This window comes from Salarias fasciatus, chromosome 18 (assembly GCF_902148845.1).
Source record: "Salarias fasciatus chromosome 18, fSalaFa1.1, whole genome shotgun sequence".
In the NCBI taxonomy this organism is placed as follows: Eukaryota; Metazoa; Chordata; class Actinopteri; order Blenniiformes; family Blenniidae; genus Salarias; species Salarias fasciatus.
The window spans coordinates 29,759,700-29,775,275 of NC_043762.1; the positions used below are offsets into that span (position 1 = coordinate 29,759,700).

The window sequence follows — 15,576 nt, forward strand, 5'->3', positions numbered from 1 at the left end:
TGTGGTTTCGTTTTCCATTCCTCTCACACGTTAAAGTGCTGTAACTGTCTCCAGTGTAATCCAGCACCTGCTGGATTTATCCAGAACTCTGCGCTGTGTAAAAGCAGTGAGGTGAGCGAGCCGATGGCTGAAACCGCTCCACTTTTTAATGGCCCGTCCTCTTTCTGAAGCGATCTATTTAAACAGCGCCGAGGGCAAGCCAAACACATCCTCCCTCTCATACGTTCATTGTTAACCATCATAACCCCGCTGCCAGCCGGCGCAGGGCGAGCCACCAGGTCCGCCGCCGCTTTTTATTAGCCGTATTTACATGATGAACCGGAGACTCCAGCCACAATTATCCCCACTTCACTCCCACCACTTATCCTCTCCACGCGAAAGGGGCCGCGTCTCTTCAATTAAAATGAGATGGAATTTCACCGGTGTGTTCACACTTTACCTCAGGTGCATTTTTTTCTCCTGTTTAAAAAAATACAGAAAATGATGATGGTGTGAGGGAAAAGCCGCCTTTATTTGGCTGGCAGTGTGTTGACAAGGCCACACTTCTGTTCACACCTATAGGAACACTGCTAACCGCTAAACCCCCCCCCTCTCTCTCTCTTCAAATGAAGTCGGGACGTCTGCCTCGCAGCGTCATCTGAAAATAAGAGCCATGATGATGGATACTGCGGGAAAGCTCCCTCAGTGGATTCCCCTGCCTTTCTGCTGTGGATCACTAATACACTCCAGTCAGGCGCCGAGGTGGGAGTCGCTCGCTCGCCAGCCCCCCCCCACCTCCATCAGAGCCATTACCCGCAGGACAGGTCAGGTAGAAAATGGGAGGAAGTCATCAGGTGGAGTGGTGGGCTTTTGTCAGGGCGCCGTACAGCGCCCAGGCCGTTTGTCGCAGTGGGCAGTGATAGAGTGGAGGGAACCGGGGGGGGGGGGGCTCTGGAGGACGACTGTTGCTCGCCGGGGGCAGTAAATAGCAGGCTGGAGCGTCGTCACAAGTATTCCAGTTATCAGGCTCTTCCAGATGCTTTCTGCCAGGTTCAGGCTGAGTGTCTTTGGTTTCAGTGTAACACAGGATTACAGCAGCGCAGAATTATCTAAACACTCATCTCTTCAAAAAGATATCCCCGGATTGTCAGTATAATAACGCTTTGGAGTCACTTTAGTGGGAATTGTTTGGTTTTGTGGGAATACAGACATTTCCACTTTACCACAACAAGCAGAGCATGTATGGAGATAATTTTGTTTCCTTATTCAATCAATCAGTAAAGGTTTTGCAAACAAAAAAGAGAGTTGAGACCAAAAAACAAAGTTGCAATCAAAAAATAAAAGTTCAATCAAATAGAATAGATCTGAGAACAAAATAACTTAAGGGGCAAAACCACCAAATTTTTTTTAGATCAAAATGGGAAAAAGATCAAAATGATCACCTGTCTCTGTGCTGCTGCTGGCTGCTTCTGCACTCGGTAAAGGCCAGTACACACTACAGGATAATTGCCCGTTATTAACGGGGCCCGGTTTTTTGCCCCGGTTAAGCCGGCAAAGGTCTGATTGTCGGGATTATGTGAATGAGTTCAGGTCTGGTCTTCCTGTGGTGTTCGGTGTGTTCAGAGAGGTTTTTTCCAGTCGGAGCTGCTCGGGAGGCATCAGAAGCCGAGATCGTAGATAATGAACATGTTAAATATTTCCGATCGCGGATCCTGTGGTGTGTGGTGCCCCGCTAGACGACCAGCTCCGAGCCGACCTGTCCACAGCCTCAGAATAAAGCTCCCTGATTGGCTGAACAGCTCCGTCTCACCGAGGTGTTGGAAAAAAAATCCCCTCTCAGCTGTCAGCGCTGGAGACATGAACTTATGTCTGTTATATTCACTGTATGACAGTGAAACAGAGAAGCCAGAGCTCCTACACCCAGCAGTGAGCGGTGAATCCTCAGTAACCGATTCGCTCCTGGATGAGCTTTCCTTCATTCAGACCCAAACCCCGATCTGATTCATTCATCTGCATCTCCTCCGCCACGGGGGGGGAGCTCTGAAAGAACGAAGCCGATATGAATGAATGACCGGAGCGAATGAGCTCTTCGCTTATTTTTAATAGTGGAGATGAAACTAAACTCAGGACTGAAGGGAAGCCGCTCAAAGTCACATTTGACTCCGAGAGATTTGGAAGAGTGAGGATCCGATTCTCTGATGAAGAATCTTCTGGTCTGCTCCACAGGACTCCACACACTAGAAGACCAGGAGAGGAAGATCTGCTGCGATCTGTCCTCCGTTGTCTTCAGTGTGTCTCTGAATCGGGGAAGACTGAAAACATCCTGTAGTGTGTCCTGGCCTTTACCGAGTGCAGAAGCAGCCAGCGGCAGCACAGCGAGGTCAAAGCAACCAATAGGAGCTCTTCTCTCTTCCTCCAGTGCTGGCCCCGCCCACTGAGTTCAGTCAGATTCACAAGCTAAACTTTTGGATTTGCAAACAAAACTTTTTTCTGTTTTGATCTCAAAACATTTTTGGTGGTTTTGCCCCTTAAATCATTTTGCTCTCAGATCTGTTCTATTTGATTGAACTTTTATTTTTTGATTGCAACTTTGTTTTTTGGTCTCAACTCTCTTTTTTGAAACAAAATTATCTCCATAAACATGTGAAGTTGTAGCGGCCCTGCTTCAGAAGCAGAGCTTTGGTAACCGTCTCCACTTCTTTGCGCTGTGTTTCCAGTTCGTGAAGTTTGCCAACATTGAGGAGGACACGCCGTCCTACCATCGCCGCTACGACTTCTTCGTGTCCCAGTTCAGCGCCATGTGCCACTCCACCCATGAAGAACCTGAAACCAGAACCAGGTCCGTATCGAGCCCCAGGCTCTCCTGAACCCCGGGTGCTTCAGGGTCGCTGCGTCCTGCTGGACATTATTGAGTTCTGCAGGGTTCAGTTTGTTTCCTCCTGTTGTTTTTAGCAACATGCTTCTACTGAAAAACGCACAGCTTAGTAAATACTTGCTTTTATTGTTTATTTCTTATTTATTGTTCCTATCTAAATCCAGCCTGTAGAAACCAGGAGTTTCATTTGTTAGCCTGTGATTGAAGTGTTTTCATGAGTTTCATATAGTGGAAAACCTACATATTTATATAATATAAGACATGTATAAGAAGTAACTTGTGAAGTTACAAGTTACAACACAAAACAACAGTAAAACAGAGCTGAAGGTGATCGTCTGAGAGCGATCGGGAGCCGTTAGAGAAAGGACAGAATATGCGTAAGCCTTTACGTTTCCTGACATGACATTAATTAAACCATCAAACAGATCTGGGTCAGCAAGCTTTGGTCAACTAAAGCGCCTTTCTTTATTACAAAAAATAAACATCTCCCTCCCAGGTACGACTGTTTACCTTCCATGTGTTTCATTTTAAAATCAGCAGTGAAGAGACGACCACGGCGGCGTACTCTTCTTATTGTCTGTGTGTGTTCTTCATCTCTGGACCTGCCAGCTGTGTAGTCGTGAAGGTAAAAACATCCTGGTGTCGGCGCCGGCGCCGCTGTGGCCGCTCACAGCTTGTACATTGTCCTCTCTCTGTTGCAGCGCAGTCGTGTGTTTGGTATTTCATTATGTGTGACATGAATTTACCTCCACTGTTCCTGCAGGGATTGGCCACAAGTGTCAGAGGAGAAGCTCAGACCTGTGTTTCTGTTTTTTAGGGTGTCGGTGTGAGCATATCTGTGCATTAAAATGTCTCTCTATTGGTGTGTGTTTGTGTGTGCGTGTGTGTGCATGAGTGCGTGTGCGTGCGGAGGGAAGTGCACCGGGGGGAGCTGCACTGGCTTCATCCCTCTTTGTCACGCTGCAAACACTGCGACTGCCATCATTTGATTTTGCAGTGTGTGGCTGAGTGGAGAGGACTTCCAAATAGAATTCCTCAGGCTGTGATTGGCTGAGGCGCCGGGCTCTCCTGCCGCTGAGAGAGTCCACACCCAAACCAAGACCTGTATGCACAGGCCGCCAGAAGACTACGAGACATCACAGTCCTCTCTCGGAGGCAGCTGGCTGCTTGGATTTGACCTGGAAGAACATGCAAACTCCACACAGAAAGCCTTCAGTCTCAAACTGAATCACAGACTGGCTTCAAACCGGCTGCTGTTTAAACCGAGCCCAGCAGAAAGCAGTGCATTGTGGGCGCTGCGCCGCGTCGGGCAGCAGCATTAATTGCTTTTGTTCTTGAGAATAAATGTTCCAGACCACTTGACTGATTGATTGATGCAATTATTCACGCTGTGAGGACTTGGAGACGGCCGACCTCCTTTTAAATGAATGCTGCTTTTTCCAATGCATGATATTTGCATTCTGAGTGAAAGTACAAATAAAACAACGCTTTTGTCAAAGAAAGAAAAAAAAGACATGAATATTTCTGGCAGCCGGTGACTCAAGGGTTTGATTTGGTCTTGGGCCGAACTGCGCCGTGTGAACTTGATTAATGCTGAGAAGAAAAAGGGTGAAGCGTTCCAGGTCTGTGCTCTGTGGGGCGAGGGACGCGACCTGAGGCTCCAACCCATCTGGATCTCCACTCATCAGTCACTGCTCCGTCCTTCACGTGGGGACTCTGCGTCCCGCCGCCTCTCTCCTGTCCGTCCCTCACCGTGTCCCCTCGGCTGTGTTCCAGGATCCGTGTGGCGGGGATCAAGGGCCTGCAGGGGGTGGTGAGGAAGACGGTGAACGACGAGCTGCAGGCCATCATCTGGGAGCCGCAGCACATGGACAAGCTGATCCCCTCCATGCTGTTCAACATGCAGGACAGCGACGACACCGACAGGTACTGACGCTGCACACACACACACACACACACACACACACACACACACACACAGGTCAGGTTTGAAGTTTAGAACTGAAGGAAAAGCAAACGTTTGAGAAGACAGGACTATTCTGGTGGGAAGGTGACCTTAGTGATCAGTGACTCACAGACTGTTTCCCTCTCCTGGCGATCAGTGACAGTAAAAGGCCTCTCCAGCAGTGATAAACTTCCTCTTCCTTCTGGGAAGTGACCGTGTTCCAGAGATCAGCTGTTAATTAAAAAGTTTTGGATGTGTGGAATCAGATTGTTTCAAAGAGCAGAAGGTTTTTCGTCCTGATGAGTTTGGCGACTCGGTTTTGCAGCACTGTCCTGTTTTCACATTCCTTCCTTCACCGATCGCACTGGAGGCAGATATTGACAAATAGTGATCAGCGGGCGTTGGCGTCCATATTCTCCTGGAACTGGCAGTCTGGTCGCTGAGGTCTTCGTCTCTCGGTAGGAAAAACAGGATCAGCCTTTATAGAAGTTGGCTTTACAGCTTTGGCGCAGCAGCAATCCAATCAGACCCGGCTGATCGTTCAGGGGTTTTCACCTTTTCCCAGAGCGCACGGTGTGTGTGCTCACTGCGGGATAATCCACCTCTTGTCCCGTTCACTGCCAGGCATCAGATCCGTCTGCGGTTTCTCTCCTTTGGGATCCTGGGGATGAATTTAAGCCTCTGGATGCTGTTGGTGGCTGTTTGTCATCCAGTGCCGTAAGCCTGCTGGTGTCAGGGTACGGCAGTGTGTCATCACACACACACACACCGTGGAAGATCTCCGCATCCCGTTCTGGAATAGAGCGCGTTGTAAGAACACTAAGCTAGAGAAAACAACACCGTCAGGCAGGGTGAATGACGGTGAGGTGGTGTTGGTGGAGTTCAGGTGGCCTTAGCTCCCCTCTCACAGCTCTGCTGCACACAGAGACAAAGCAGGTGTTTGAGTTCCGAGTGGCGAGCTGGATGCAGGCTGGTCACTCTGAGGCCATCAGTGCCGGAGGTCATGACCTCAGGCTCCTGGCGAACCCACCCTGGCTGGCAGAAGCCTGTTGGTGTGCTGCGGAGCTCCCTCACCTCCCTGCGAGGATCTGGGTCCTGCTGGCTGACACACACACACACACCGTCTCAGTTACATTTCAAAGTAATCTTTCTGAATCGGTTGGATTCCTTTCCTCTACATCCCCTGGTAAATCAACCCACGTCTCATTACAAACTACGTAATAGAAATGTCCGGCTAGGTTTTGCTCAGTCTTTTAGGAAAACTTCACATATGATTTCCATATCAGAGACAGAGAGGGATGGGACGTGGATCAGAATTCCGGGGTCTGGTGGTGCTGAGGAGCTCCCTCTGTTCCCTCCTCGCCTCCCGAGGTGCAGATCGCTGCATCCTCCACGTCTCCACCTGTTGTTTTCCTTTATTTCTTAACAAATCTTCGCTCCTCATCTCCGTCCTCCCAGCTGGCTTTTAGCTCGGTGGCTCAGACGTCTGACTGACTCGATCAGATCTGCTGAGATCAAGCCTCTCGAGCGAGTAACACAAACCCAGCAGGCTGATAAAAGAAGAGTACAAGCATATGATAGTCCCGAAGGGGCGGGCACAAACCCGCCGTCTTTATTTAGCCTTTGTTTACCACCGTGTCTTCTCTTTAGTGCTGGCTGAGTCTCCTCCGTCTCTTTTCCTCGCCGTCTCGTCTTACCTGCTCTCCTCATCATCACCTTTCTGCAGAAACCTCTCTCCTCCTCCCTCGCTCTCGCTGCAGCTTCTTTTCTCGTCTTCATCTCATTTGTGTGGTTTCCATGTCAACAAAAAGCTATTTTTGGACCAGTTTTTTCTTCTTCTTGTCTTTGTTAGTTTTCTCCTCACATCCTGCCTGTTTTTCCTTTTTTCCTCCCAACAAGAAGCAACAGCTCCCATCCACCTCGGGAGAATCGGAGCATTAGGTTGGTGAAAGTAGTCAGATTTTTCAGCAGGTTTTGAGTCTGGACGCCCAGAGGAGACGGAGGACACGTTTCAGTCTGAATGGGCTGAAAGCTCAGCGCTGCAGCAGAAACGCTTGTTTGTTTGAAACAGGAGATCGGCGTGTCAGGATCCTGAGGATCAATGACAGGACTTCTCAAAATGAAGAAAATCTCATCTCCATGGCAAATGTGATAGATGTGAGACAGCACTGACGAGAGCAAGACGCTCCAATCCGGGAGATTCCAAAGCATTTCTAATAAAACATTATTTCATCTCAACACGTTTCTTAAGCGAAGCAGTTACAACACGACTCAGAGACCCGAGCTGAGATGTAAAGGTTACTGCCTCGTTGCTCAAAGCCACGGTCTGTTTGTTCTGTATGTTAAAAACATGCAGAGAGCAACAGCTGGAGGACATTTGTCACCAGAAGGTCTGATTAAAGTTTACGTTTATTTTTATTAGATGTTTTTCCAAAGCAGTGATTCTGCCTGGACGGTTCAGAGGAACCTGGCAGGTTGGAAACATCTCGCTGTATTTAACCTTTTTTAACACGGAGATCAGCTGGAGCTCAGGATCGTGGACCTTCTGCACATGTGCGGTCGTAGGACTGCCTGTACAGAAATGAAGCTGTGACTCTGTAGCGTGTGGGCTAACGTGGACAGGCCTGAAAGCGGTGTGTCCTTCAGGAGGAGAGCACCAGCTGGACTGAGTCTGGTGTTTCCTGTAGCTTTTCACATCCAGCACTCACCTTGAGAACAACTTTCACAGACACATTAAAAAAAGATTTTACCTTTGAAGTGATGCCAGCGCCGCCGTTAGGCGTCTCTTTGATTTGAAGCGAATGCGTTGGGCTCAGCTTGATCTGCAGCGGGGCTGATAGCTGCCTGAAATGTCCTCCGGCCAGCGCACTGCTCAAACTGCTAATCAGAGGAATGTTTGTCTTCAGAGCTTCAGTGTCGGACGCAGCCGGCTGCCGCTTCTTTAACATCGCCCCACGGTGGCTGAGAAACATGTTCCCGTGGTTCAGGACTGCTCAGGTTCTTCTCATCGCCAGACCACTCCATAAAGATTAGAAACTGAGCTATTTGGTCAACGACCTGAAGCTGCTGCACCCTCTGCTGCATCCTGCTGAGGTCCTGGTTTCCTTCAAAGTGCTGAATTGCTGGTAAATAGAGAGACGTTTCGTTCTCCCTCGGTCCTCAGGACAGATGCTGATCTTGTTTGTTGCAGATGAGAATCAGTCACACAACCTTTTGGAAATGTCCTAAAATTAGAGAAGCATTTCCGTATTGTTTGACAGTGTCTAATGTTCAGTAGGTGAGGTGATTTCTCTACATGAAATATCCACACAAATGTTCTGACAACCAGTTTTTCAGGTAGGTTGTGAAAAGTTTCAGAAAACGACGAGTCTTCTTCAAATCTGCTGAGAAGAGACGCATTCTGGCTCATCAGGTCTGATGTATGAACCTCAAGGATCGGGATCTGATCTCGTCGCAGAGACATTTCCGCCACGACTCGGTGCAGCCTGAAACCTGCGTTGGCGTGGCGTCTGTTTCCAATCCCAGCGTCTCATTTCCCTGGTCTCCCAGTCCGCCGTCATTTAAATGGAAATGCGGCCTCACCCTAATCCACACATAATTACACTGCATACATTTCTTCCTCACCTCTGGGAGTACTTCCTGGGTAATGGCAGCTTTCCAGCTGTTTCTAATGGTCCTCTTGTGATTTAATGAGCTGCTCCTCCAGTGCGATCAGTGGCCGGAGGAAAGCTCTCTGAAGGACGTTTGATATTAAACAAAGCGGACATCCTGCGGATTATCACACTGCAGCTGTAGAACCGCAGAGCCGTCACTTCCTGAAGTCCTCGGTCATGGTTGATGACCGCTTCGGGGCTTCTGGATTGTCGGTATGCTGATCGATAGCCAGCATACGACTGATTCAGAGAAATGTTTCCTGAGTTCATTGAGCAGCGTGTCGTTGGGCTGAAGCTGTGTTGAAACTCGGCAGCTTGCAGTCATCTCGGTGAGCGGCGCGGCGGCGATGGGGACGGCCGTCGGTAATCACGCACATTGTCGAGCCGCTTTGTTCGCACATCTGCAATCACCCGGCGTTATTTATTGTCACTGATGAAGCTGGGCGTCTCCTCCTCTTCGATCAGCGCTTCCCTCTGAAAGAGCAATCGAAGAGGAGGGATTTTCAGCTTTTTGTGATGTTCTCAGTTTCTCTTAGGCAGGGAAAATCCTCACAGTGCTGTACCGCGAGTGTGCGTCGCTTCATTTTCCACCTGATCCCATTTCCTTGGGTTTGGCGTGGCTGGTGGACAGACCTCTTCTGTTCAGTCTAATCTGATTACTGACCGCACGTCCTGCCGTGGCGGCAGAGCTCCACTGGTTATCAGAGGTTGTTTGGCAAAAAAAAACCCAAACGGGTCCAGCTGCTGCATGGCTTTATCCTCAGCATGCTGCTCGGTTTGGCCTGACGCCGCCTCCTCCTCCACGGCTGAGTCCTGATGGCGCCGCTGTGGTTCCTGACCTCCCGCCTTGGCGCAGCTGATTCCCATCAGAGATGGGGTTCGTCCATTCGCCAGCCCGATTCCACATCGATAAGACGGTCGAGGTCTGCAGGAGAAACACCGGTCGCTCAGCCTCGGCTTCGTGTTGTCACTCGGGCAGTTTCCTCGTGGTCGAGCGCCGCGGCGTTCAGAGGGAAGTCGGTGAAGCTGGTGGGCGGCGTCCCACTCCCTTAATTGCTTGTTGGGGAAGGCGGACGTGGCCGGCATGAAGAGAGATTTCTCCTATGTGCCGCCTGTACACACACAAACACACACAAACACACACATTGCATTGTGTTTCACGCCGTCCACCTTGAAAATTAATTTGACCTCTCGCCCTCTTTTTTTCCCTTCATCTCTGCCATCACACCGTCACTGTGTTTATTTATTTATTTTCATTTAACATTTTTAATCCCAAGCTTCACTTTGGTCGACACGCTTTAAGGTTACACACTTCAGAGAAAATAAACCCCGTCACGCTTCAGTCGCTTAGATGTAAATAAAAATCCTTTTAAACAGTTAAAAACGCACCAAAGACACTTCAGAGTGTGATGTATAGAAGAAACAAAGTGGATAGCGCTGATCAGTCTTCCTTCCATCTGTTAGCGTCTGTGTTTGTTGAGAAGTGAAGTTTTATTCTCAGTCTTCTTTTGTCAGAGTGAGTGAATGTTAAAAAGAGCCCAGCGGTGGAAGAGCAGCTGACCGCTGAGCCGGTTCCAGGCCTGCAGTCCGTCTCCCTGAAGCGCTGTGGAGACGCTGATCTCATGATGTGACCAATCCGTTTATTTCTACCATTTTTTAATTCTGTTCCTCCTGTAAGTCTAAACAGTACAAATAGCTGTTTTTGCAGATGCAGACGTCTGTTTGCAGGTACATGCACTTTTCTTTTCGGTGGTTTCCTGAGACCTGCGTGATCCGGGGTTGGATTCGAGCTGAGTTCAGGTTATCATTACGATGACGAGGAGTGTAACGGTATTTGTATTCGTCCCGTGCCGTCACGGTACGGGGGTCACGGGTCGGTACACACAATCACACCACGAATACACGAGTGAGTAAAAAAAAAAAAAAGAAAAAAATCGAGTCCTGATTCCAACCTCAGGTGGCGGTAATGAGCCTAAAAGCTGCCAGCGACCACCATTACCACAGAAGAAGAAGAACAAACAGCTCCAAACCTGAACAAACGAAGAAGAAGGTCCAAGCGGAATGAGAGATGTGGAGCTGGAGGAACCGCCAGTCTCCTGGGAGAGCTTGGGAAAGATGTTCTGGTACATATCATGTGAGCTTTTGTTTCTTTTTCCCCGCTGTACCGAAAAACGTACCGAACCGTGACCCTGACACCGAGGTATGTACCGGACCGTGGCTTTTGTGCACCGTTACACTCCTAGCGATGACTAGTCATGAGAAAAACAACTTTGCTTTTTGCCAAGTTAGTTCTACTCCATGGAACAGCCCACCTCCTGGTCCAGCAGCCATTCTCCTGCTTGCTTTTCATTTCTCTGCTTCTTAGCGAGCAGTGAGCGTTTCATTTCCCCTGGAGCTCCTGTGTGGGACGACAGTGACTGCATTGTTTTCCTTGTGGGACCCGGCGGCCTACGGTCCATCTGCGACCGGCTTAGTGCTGAGATCGCTTTATTTTATCAATATCGCTCATAATGGGCGGCCGGACTGTGGAATCCTGGCAGCTGAGGAACGACAGAAGTTTCAGGTCTTCAGACCTGCTGGACATTAACTGCTTTGTAAGAGGAAATTATACCAAACGAGGCCTTACGTCTTGTTTACGTGTGATGGCTGGCCTTTTTGGGAATAAACAGGAGTGAAGTGAAGGTCTCCTGGCCTCCGACTCTCTGGATCCTGTGATCATGTGATCATCCTCCGTCAGACCAGTCGAACTTCAGGCCGCCGTGTCAGAGCTCGCTGTGTGATCTGGAAATGATGAATGTGTTTTACAGACACACATCTTCCACTTGTTTGATCTCTAATGCTTCATTTTGTTCCAGATCTGTTCAGCTGGCTGAAGGTCTGTGAAAACCAGCTTTTATAAAACATCTGTTTCATTCAGTTTTCATCTAACGCCATGTGACCGACCATCACAGGTGATGTGATCAGGTCTGCTGATCATAGGGTTGCCAACTCCCAGAGATTGAAATAAGGAACACCTCTCGCGGGCAGCTGAAAAAAAAACTGGGTTTTTGGGGGGTGAAAAACGCATATATAACAGCATTTTGCCACAGTTATACCTATTACAGACTATAAAAACACATTAGGCTACTGCATTACACCTACAGTAGCAAGACTGTAATAACTCATGATCAGCTTGATCAGTTTGTATTTGAGGCCTACAGTGAGACAGTTATCATTCCAGTATCATCATCATCATGGACAGCAGCTCTCAGCCACTGCACCGGACGGTAGAGCAGCTCAGCAGCTCCTTCAGAGGAGACTGAGACCCTCAGAGCAGGAAGGAGCTACCACAGGCCTCTCATCCCCACCGCTGTCAGGCTGGACAGTTCTACTGTGTAGAATATGAGCAATAATCCTGGACTTTATAATATCCTGCACCCCCCCTAAAGAAATTCAGCGACACTTTATCATCCATTCACTCTGCTGCATCCATTCACTCTGCTAAAACATATTGTTCATATTATATATCATACTGTATAGTTATATATTGCATCGTATATTGCATATTGTATTGTATATATTGTATATATTATATATTTTCTGTTATATTTTTAAGATTCAGGTTGTACATACAGTTAGATCTTCTTTGTCTTTAGCTTCTATTATCAGTCGTAGTATGATTTGCACTGTTACTTGTTAATTATTGCACCATTCATTACTTTTGCACCCTGCTGTGGGTTCTATGAGCCTCTATACACCTGTACATTTCTCCACTGTGAGATTAATAAAGTCTTCTATTCTATTCTATTCTATATTTATTGCTAAATGTGCAAAATAACATCAAGCAGCTGCTGTTTCTTCTGGATTTTAACATGTTCTTTTTTTTATTTTCAACTAAAAAAGTGCAAAATCAAAACTGAAAAAACTTCTGAACAAAAAAACCAACAAGGTTCCGTTTCTAAACTGAAAACACTCCGCAGTCTGCAGCAGCAGACACACATCAATGAACTAAACATGATATACCTGATATGGAAACGGCACAAACTGACATGTCTCTGGAAGCCACGCTGCTGCTTTAAAGGGGCTGTATCCTGCTTTTTCAGCTCGTCCAAACCCTAGAAATGGCATTAACATGGTAATAGTTTATTTTTGGCGCTGAGGAAAAGTAGTTTTGTGTGAAATAAAAGATTTTCTGGGGCTAATTCTGAAACCCGGAAGAGAAAATGCTCTGTTTCACTGAAATCCCGCCTCTCCCCCTGTGGACTTTGACTGACAGCTACTTCAACCAATCAGAGCTTCAAAACAAATACACTAGCTAGCTTTAGCTCTGTAGCTCTAGCTTCTCTACCAGCAAAAACGTCTTTTCCTGTGAGAAACTCACCAAGCGCAGACCCTTCAGACCCTCCAGACCCTCCAGACCCTTCAGACCCTTCAGACCCTTCAGACCCTTCAGACCCTCCAGACCCTCCAGACCCTCCAGACCCTCCAGACCCTCCAGACCCTTCAGACCCTTCAGACCCTCCAGACCCTTCAGACCCTTCAGACCCTCCAGACCCTCCAGACCCTCCAGACCCTCCAGACCCTCCAGACCCTTCAGACCCTTCAGACCCTCCAGACCCTCCAGACCCTCCAGACCCTTCAGACCCTCCAGACCCTCCAGACCCTCCAGACCCTCCAGACCCTCCAGACCCTTCAGACCCTCCAGACCCTCCAGACCCTCCAGACCCTCCAGACCCTTCAGACCCTTCAGACCCTTCAGACCCTTCAGACCCTCCAGACCCTCCAGACCCTCCAGACCCTCCAGACCCTCCAGACCCTTCAGACCCTCCAGACCCTCCAGACCCTCCAGACCCTCCAGACCCTCCAGACCCTTCAGACCCTTCAGACCCTCCAGACCCTCCAGACCCTCCAGACTCTTCAGACTCTTCAGACCCTTCAGACCCTCCAGACCCTCCAGACCCTTCAGACTCTTCAGACTCTTCAGACTCTTCAGACTCTTCAGACCCTCCAGACCCTCCAGACCCTCCAGACCCTCCAGACCCTCCAGACCCTTCAGACCCTTCAGACCCTTCAGACTCTTCAGACCCTCCAGACCCTCCAGACCCTCCAGACCCTCCAGACCCTCCAGACCCTTCAGACCCTTCAGACTCTTCAGACTCTTCAGACCCTTCAGACCCTCCAGACCCTCCAGACCCTCCAGACCCTCCAGACTCTCCAGACCCTCCAGACCCTCCAGACCCTCCAGACCCTCCAGACCCTCCAGACCCTTCAGACCCTTCAGACTCTTCAGACTCTTCAGACCCTCCAGACCCTTCAGACCCTCCAGACCCTTCAGACCCTTCAGACCCTTCAGACCCTCCAGACCCTCCAGACCCTCCAGACCCTCCAGACCCTTCAGACCCTTCAGACCCTTCAGACTCTTCAGACTCTTCAGACCCTCCAGACCCTCCAGACCCTCCAGACCCTCCAGACCCTCCAGACCCTCCAGACCCTTCAGACCCTTCAGACCCTTCAGACTCTTCAGACTCTTCAGACCCTCCAGACCCTTCAGACCCTCCAGACCCTTCAGACCCTTCAGACCCTCCAGACCCTCCAGACCCTCCAGACCCTCCAGACCCTCCAGACCCTTCAGACCCTTCAGACTCTTCAGACTCTTCAGACTCTTCAGACCCTCCAGACCCTCCAGACCCTCCAGACCCTTCAGACCCTCCAGACCCTCCAGACCCTCCAGACCCTCCAGACCCTCCAGACCCTTCAGACCCTTCAGACCCTTCAGACTCTTCAGACTCTTCAGACCCTCCAGACCCTCCAGACCCTCCAGACCCTCCAGACCCTTCAGACCCTTCAGACTCTTGCTCTTGCTTGACTGTTGCTTTCAGACGATGGTCAAAGTTTATCCTCGAAATCGGAGTTACAAAAAGCAGCAACACTGATTGCCGAGGGCCTGCAGGAGGGGGGCTCAGGGGAGCCGTCTTCACCGTGTGACGTGAACGTGGGAAACAGAGCGTTTTCACGGTGTGGGAGGGGCTGCCTCTCTGAGCAGCACAAACACTGGGAAAGCTTAAACACGCAGGCACAAAGGAAATAAATGCTTTGGGGTGTTTTTGGTGAGTACATAACTATATAACAAGGTTAAAACATACAAAAAGTGAATTTTGCATGATACAGCCCCTTTAATGTTTTGATTTACTTCTTCCCATGCGCTCTGTGACGAACTGACTATTGGCCAATGAGCTGCTGTAGCCTACGAGGAACAGTCTTTTTTTGACCAATGAGATAATAGTGATTCTGTGTTGTCGAGCTATGTTTGTCAGCTCATTGGTCACAGAACGTCAGAGAGCCGGTGAACAGTTTACTGTAAGTTTTCATTAAAAAGCGCATGTTCCATTGCTCACGTTTTGACTCTCACAAAAATGCGGAACAAAGTGCGTTCCTTTTCAGCTCCATACGGAACGCACACTTTTACGTCCAAATGCGTAACGATTGCGTTTTTTTTCCCAAGGAACGGTTGGCAACTCTAGGTGATCATCAATGCAACTTTCAGCCCTTTCTACTTTTTTTTTTTTTTTTTTTTTGCAGCAGACCTTTTACACCGTCTTCATAATAAATCCTCACTCTTGTGTATTTGGAGTTAAGAACAGTGTTCAGAAGCACTGAAGTTCTCTCAAGTAATTCATATCAATTTAAAGAAGTATGTGACCTTTTGGAGACGTGCAATAACTTGCACCTGTTTTTTTTTTTCTTGAATTATTTTTCAGTTTGAGAATAAAAGTTCACCTAGAGGTGAATCTGTAAAACCTTTAACTCACATCCTGTCACCTTTGACAGGATGCAGCGTGCATGTCTCTCTCATCCACGCCTCCCACATCTTGAACAGTCAAAATAATCCAGAGTTACTGTTGAAAAAGGGGCTCAGACCAGCTGCACTCGCATGTTTCACGTTCGTCTTTTCATCATTCCACACCCATAAACTCAAAATAAATCCAGTTGCAGTTTGTCAAAGAAACACAGTGGATGATTTCTAGCATTAAAATGACCGATGCTTATATTACATGCAGGGAAAGAAACGTGTTTGCACATTACCTCTAAAAAAAATAACATAAAGAAAAATGGTTGGAATGATCAAAGCTGATCCAAACCTCTAA

General features: G+C 48.6%; 1 protein-coding gene across 1 annotated transcript in view; it reads left to right on the forward strand.

Moving 5' to 3' along the window:
- Positions 1–15,576, forward strand: part of efr3a (EFR3 homolog A (S. cerevisiae)) — a 77,629-nt gene that overhangs the window by 39,875 nt on the left and 22,178 nt on the right. Inside the window, 2 exon segments of the mRNA XM_030114803.1 lie at positions 2,697–2,818; positions 4,631–4,780. Coding sequence (XP_029970663.1) covers positions 2,697–2,818; positions 4,631–4,780 — 272 coding nt within the window.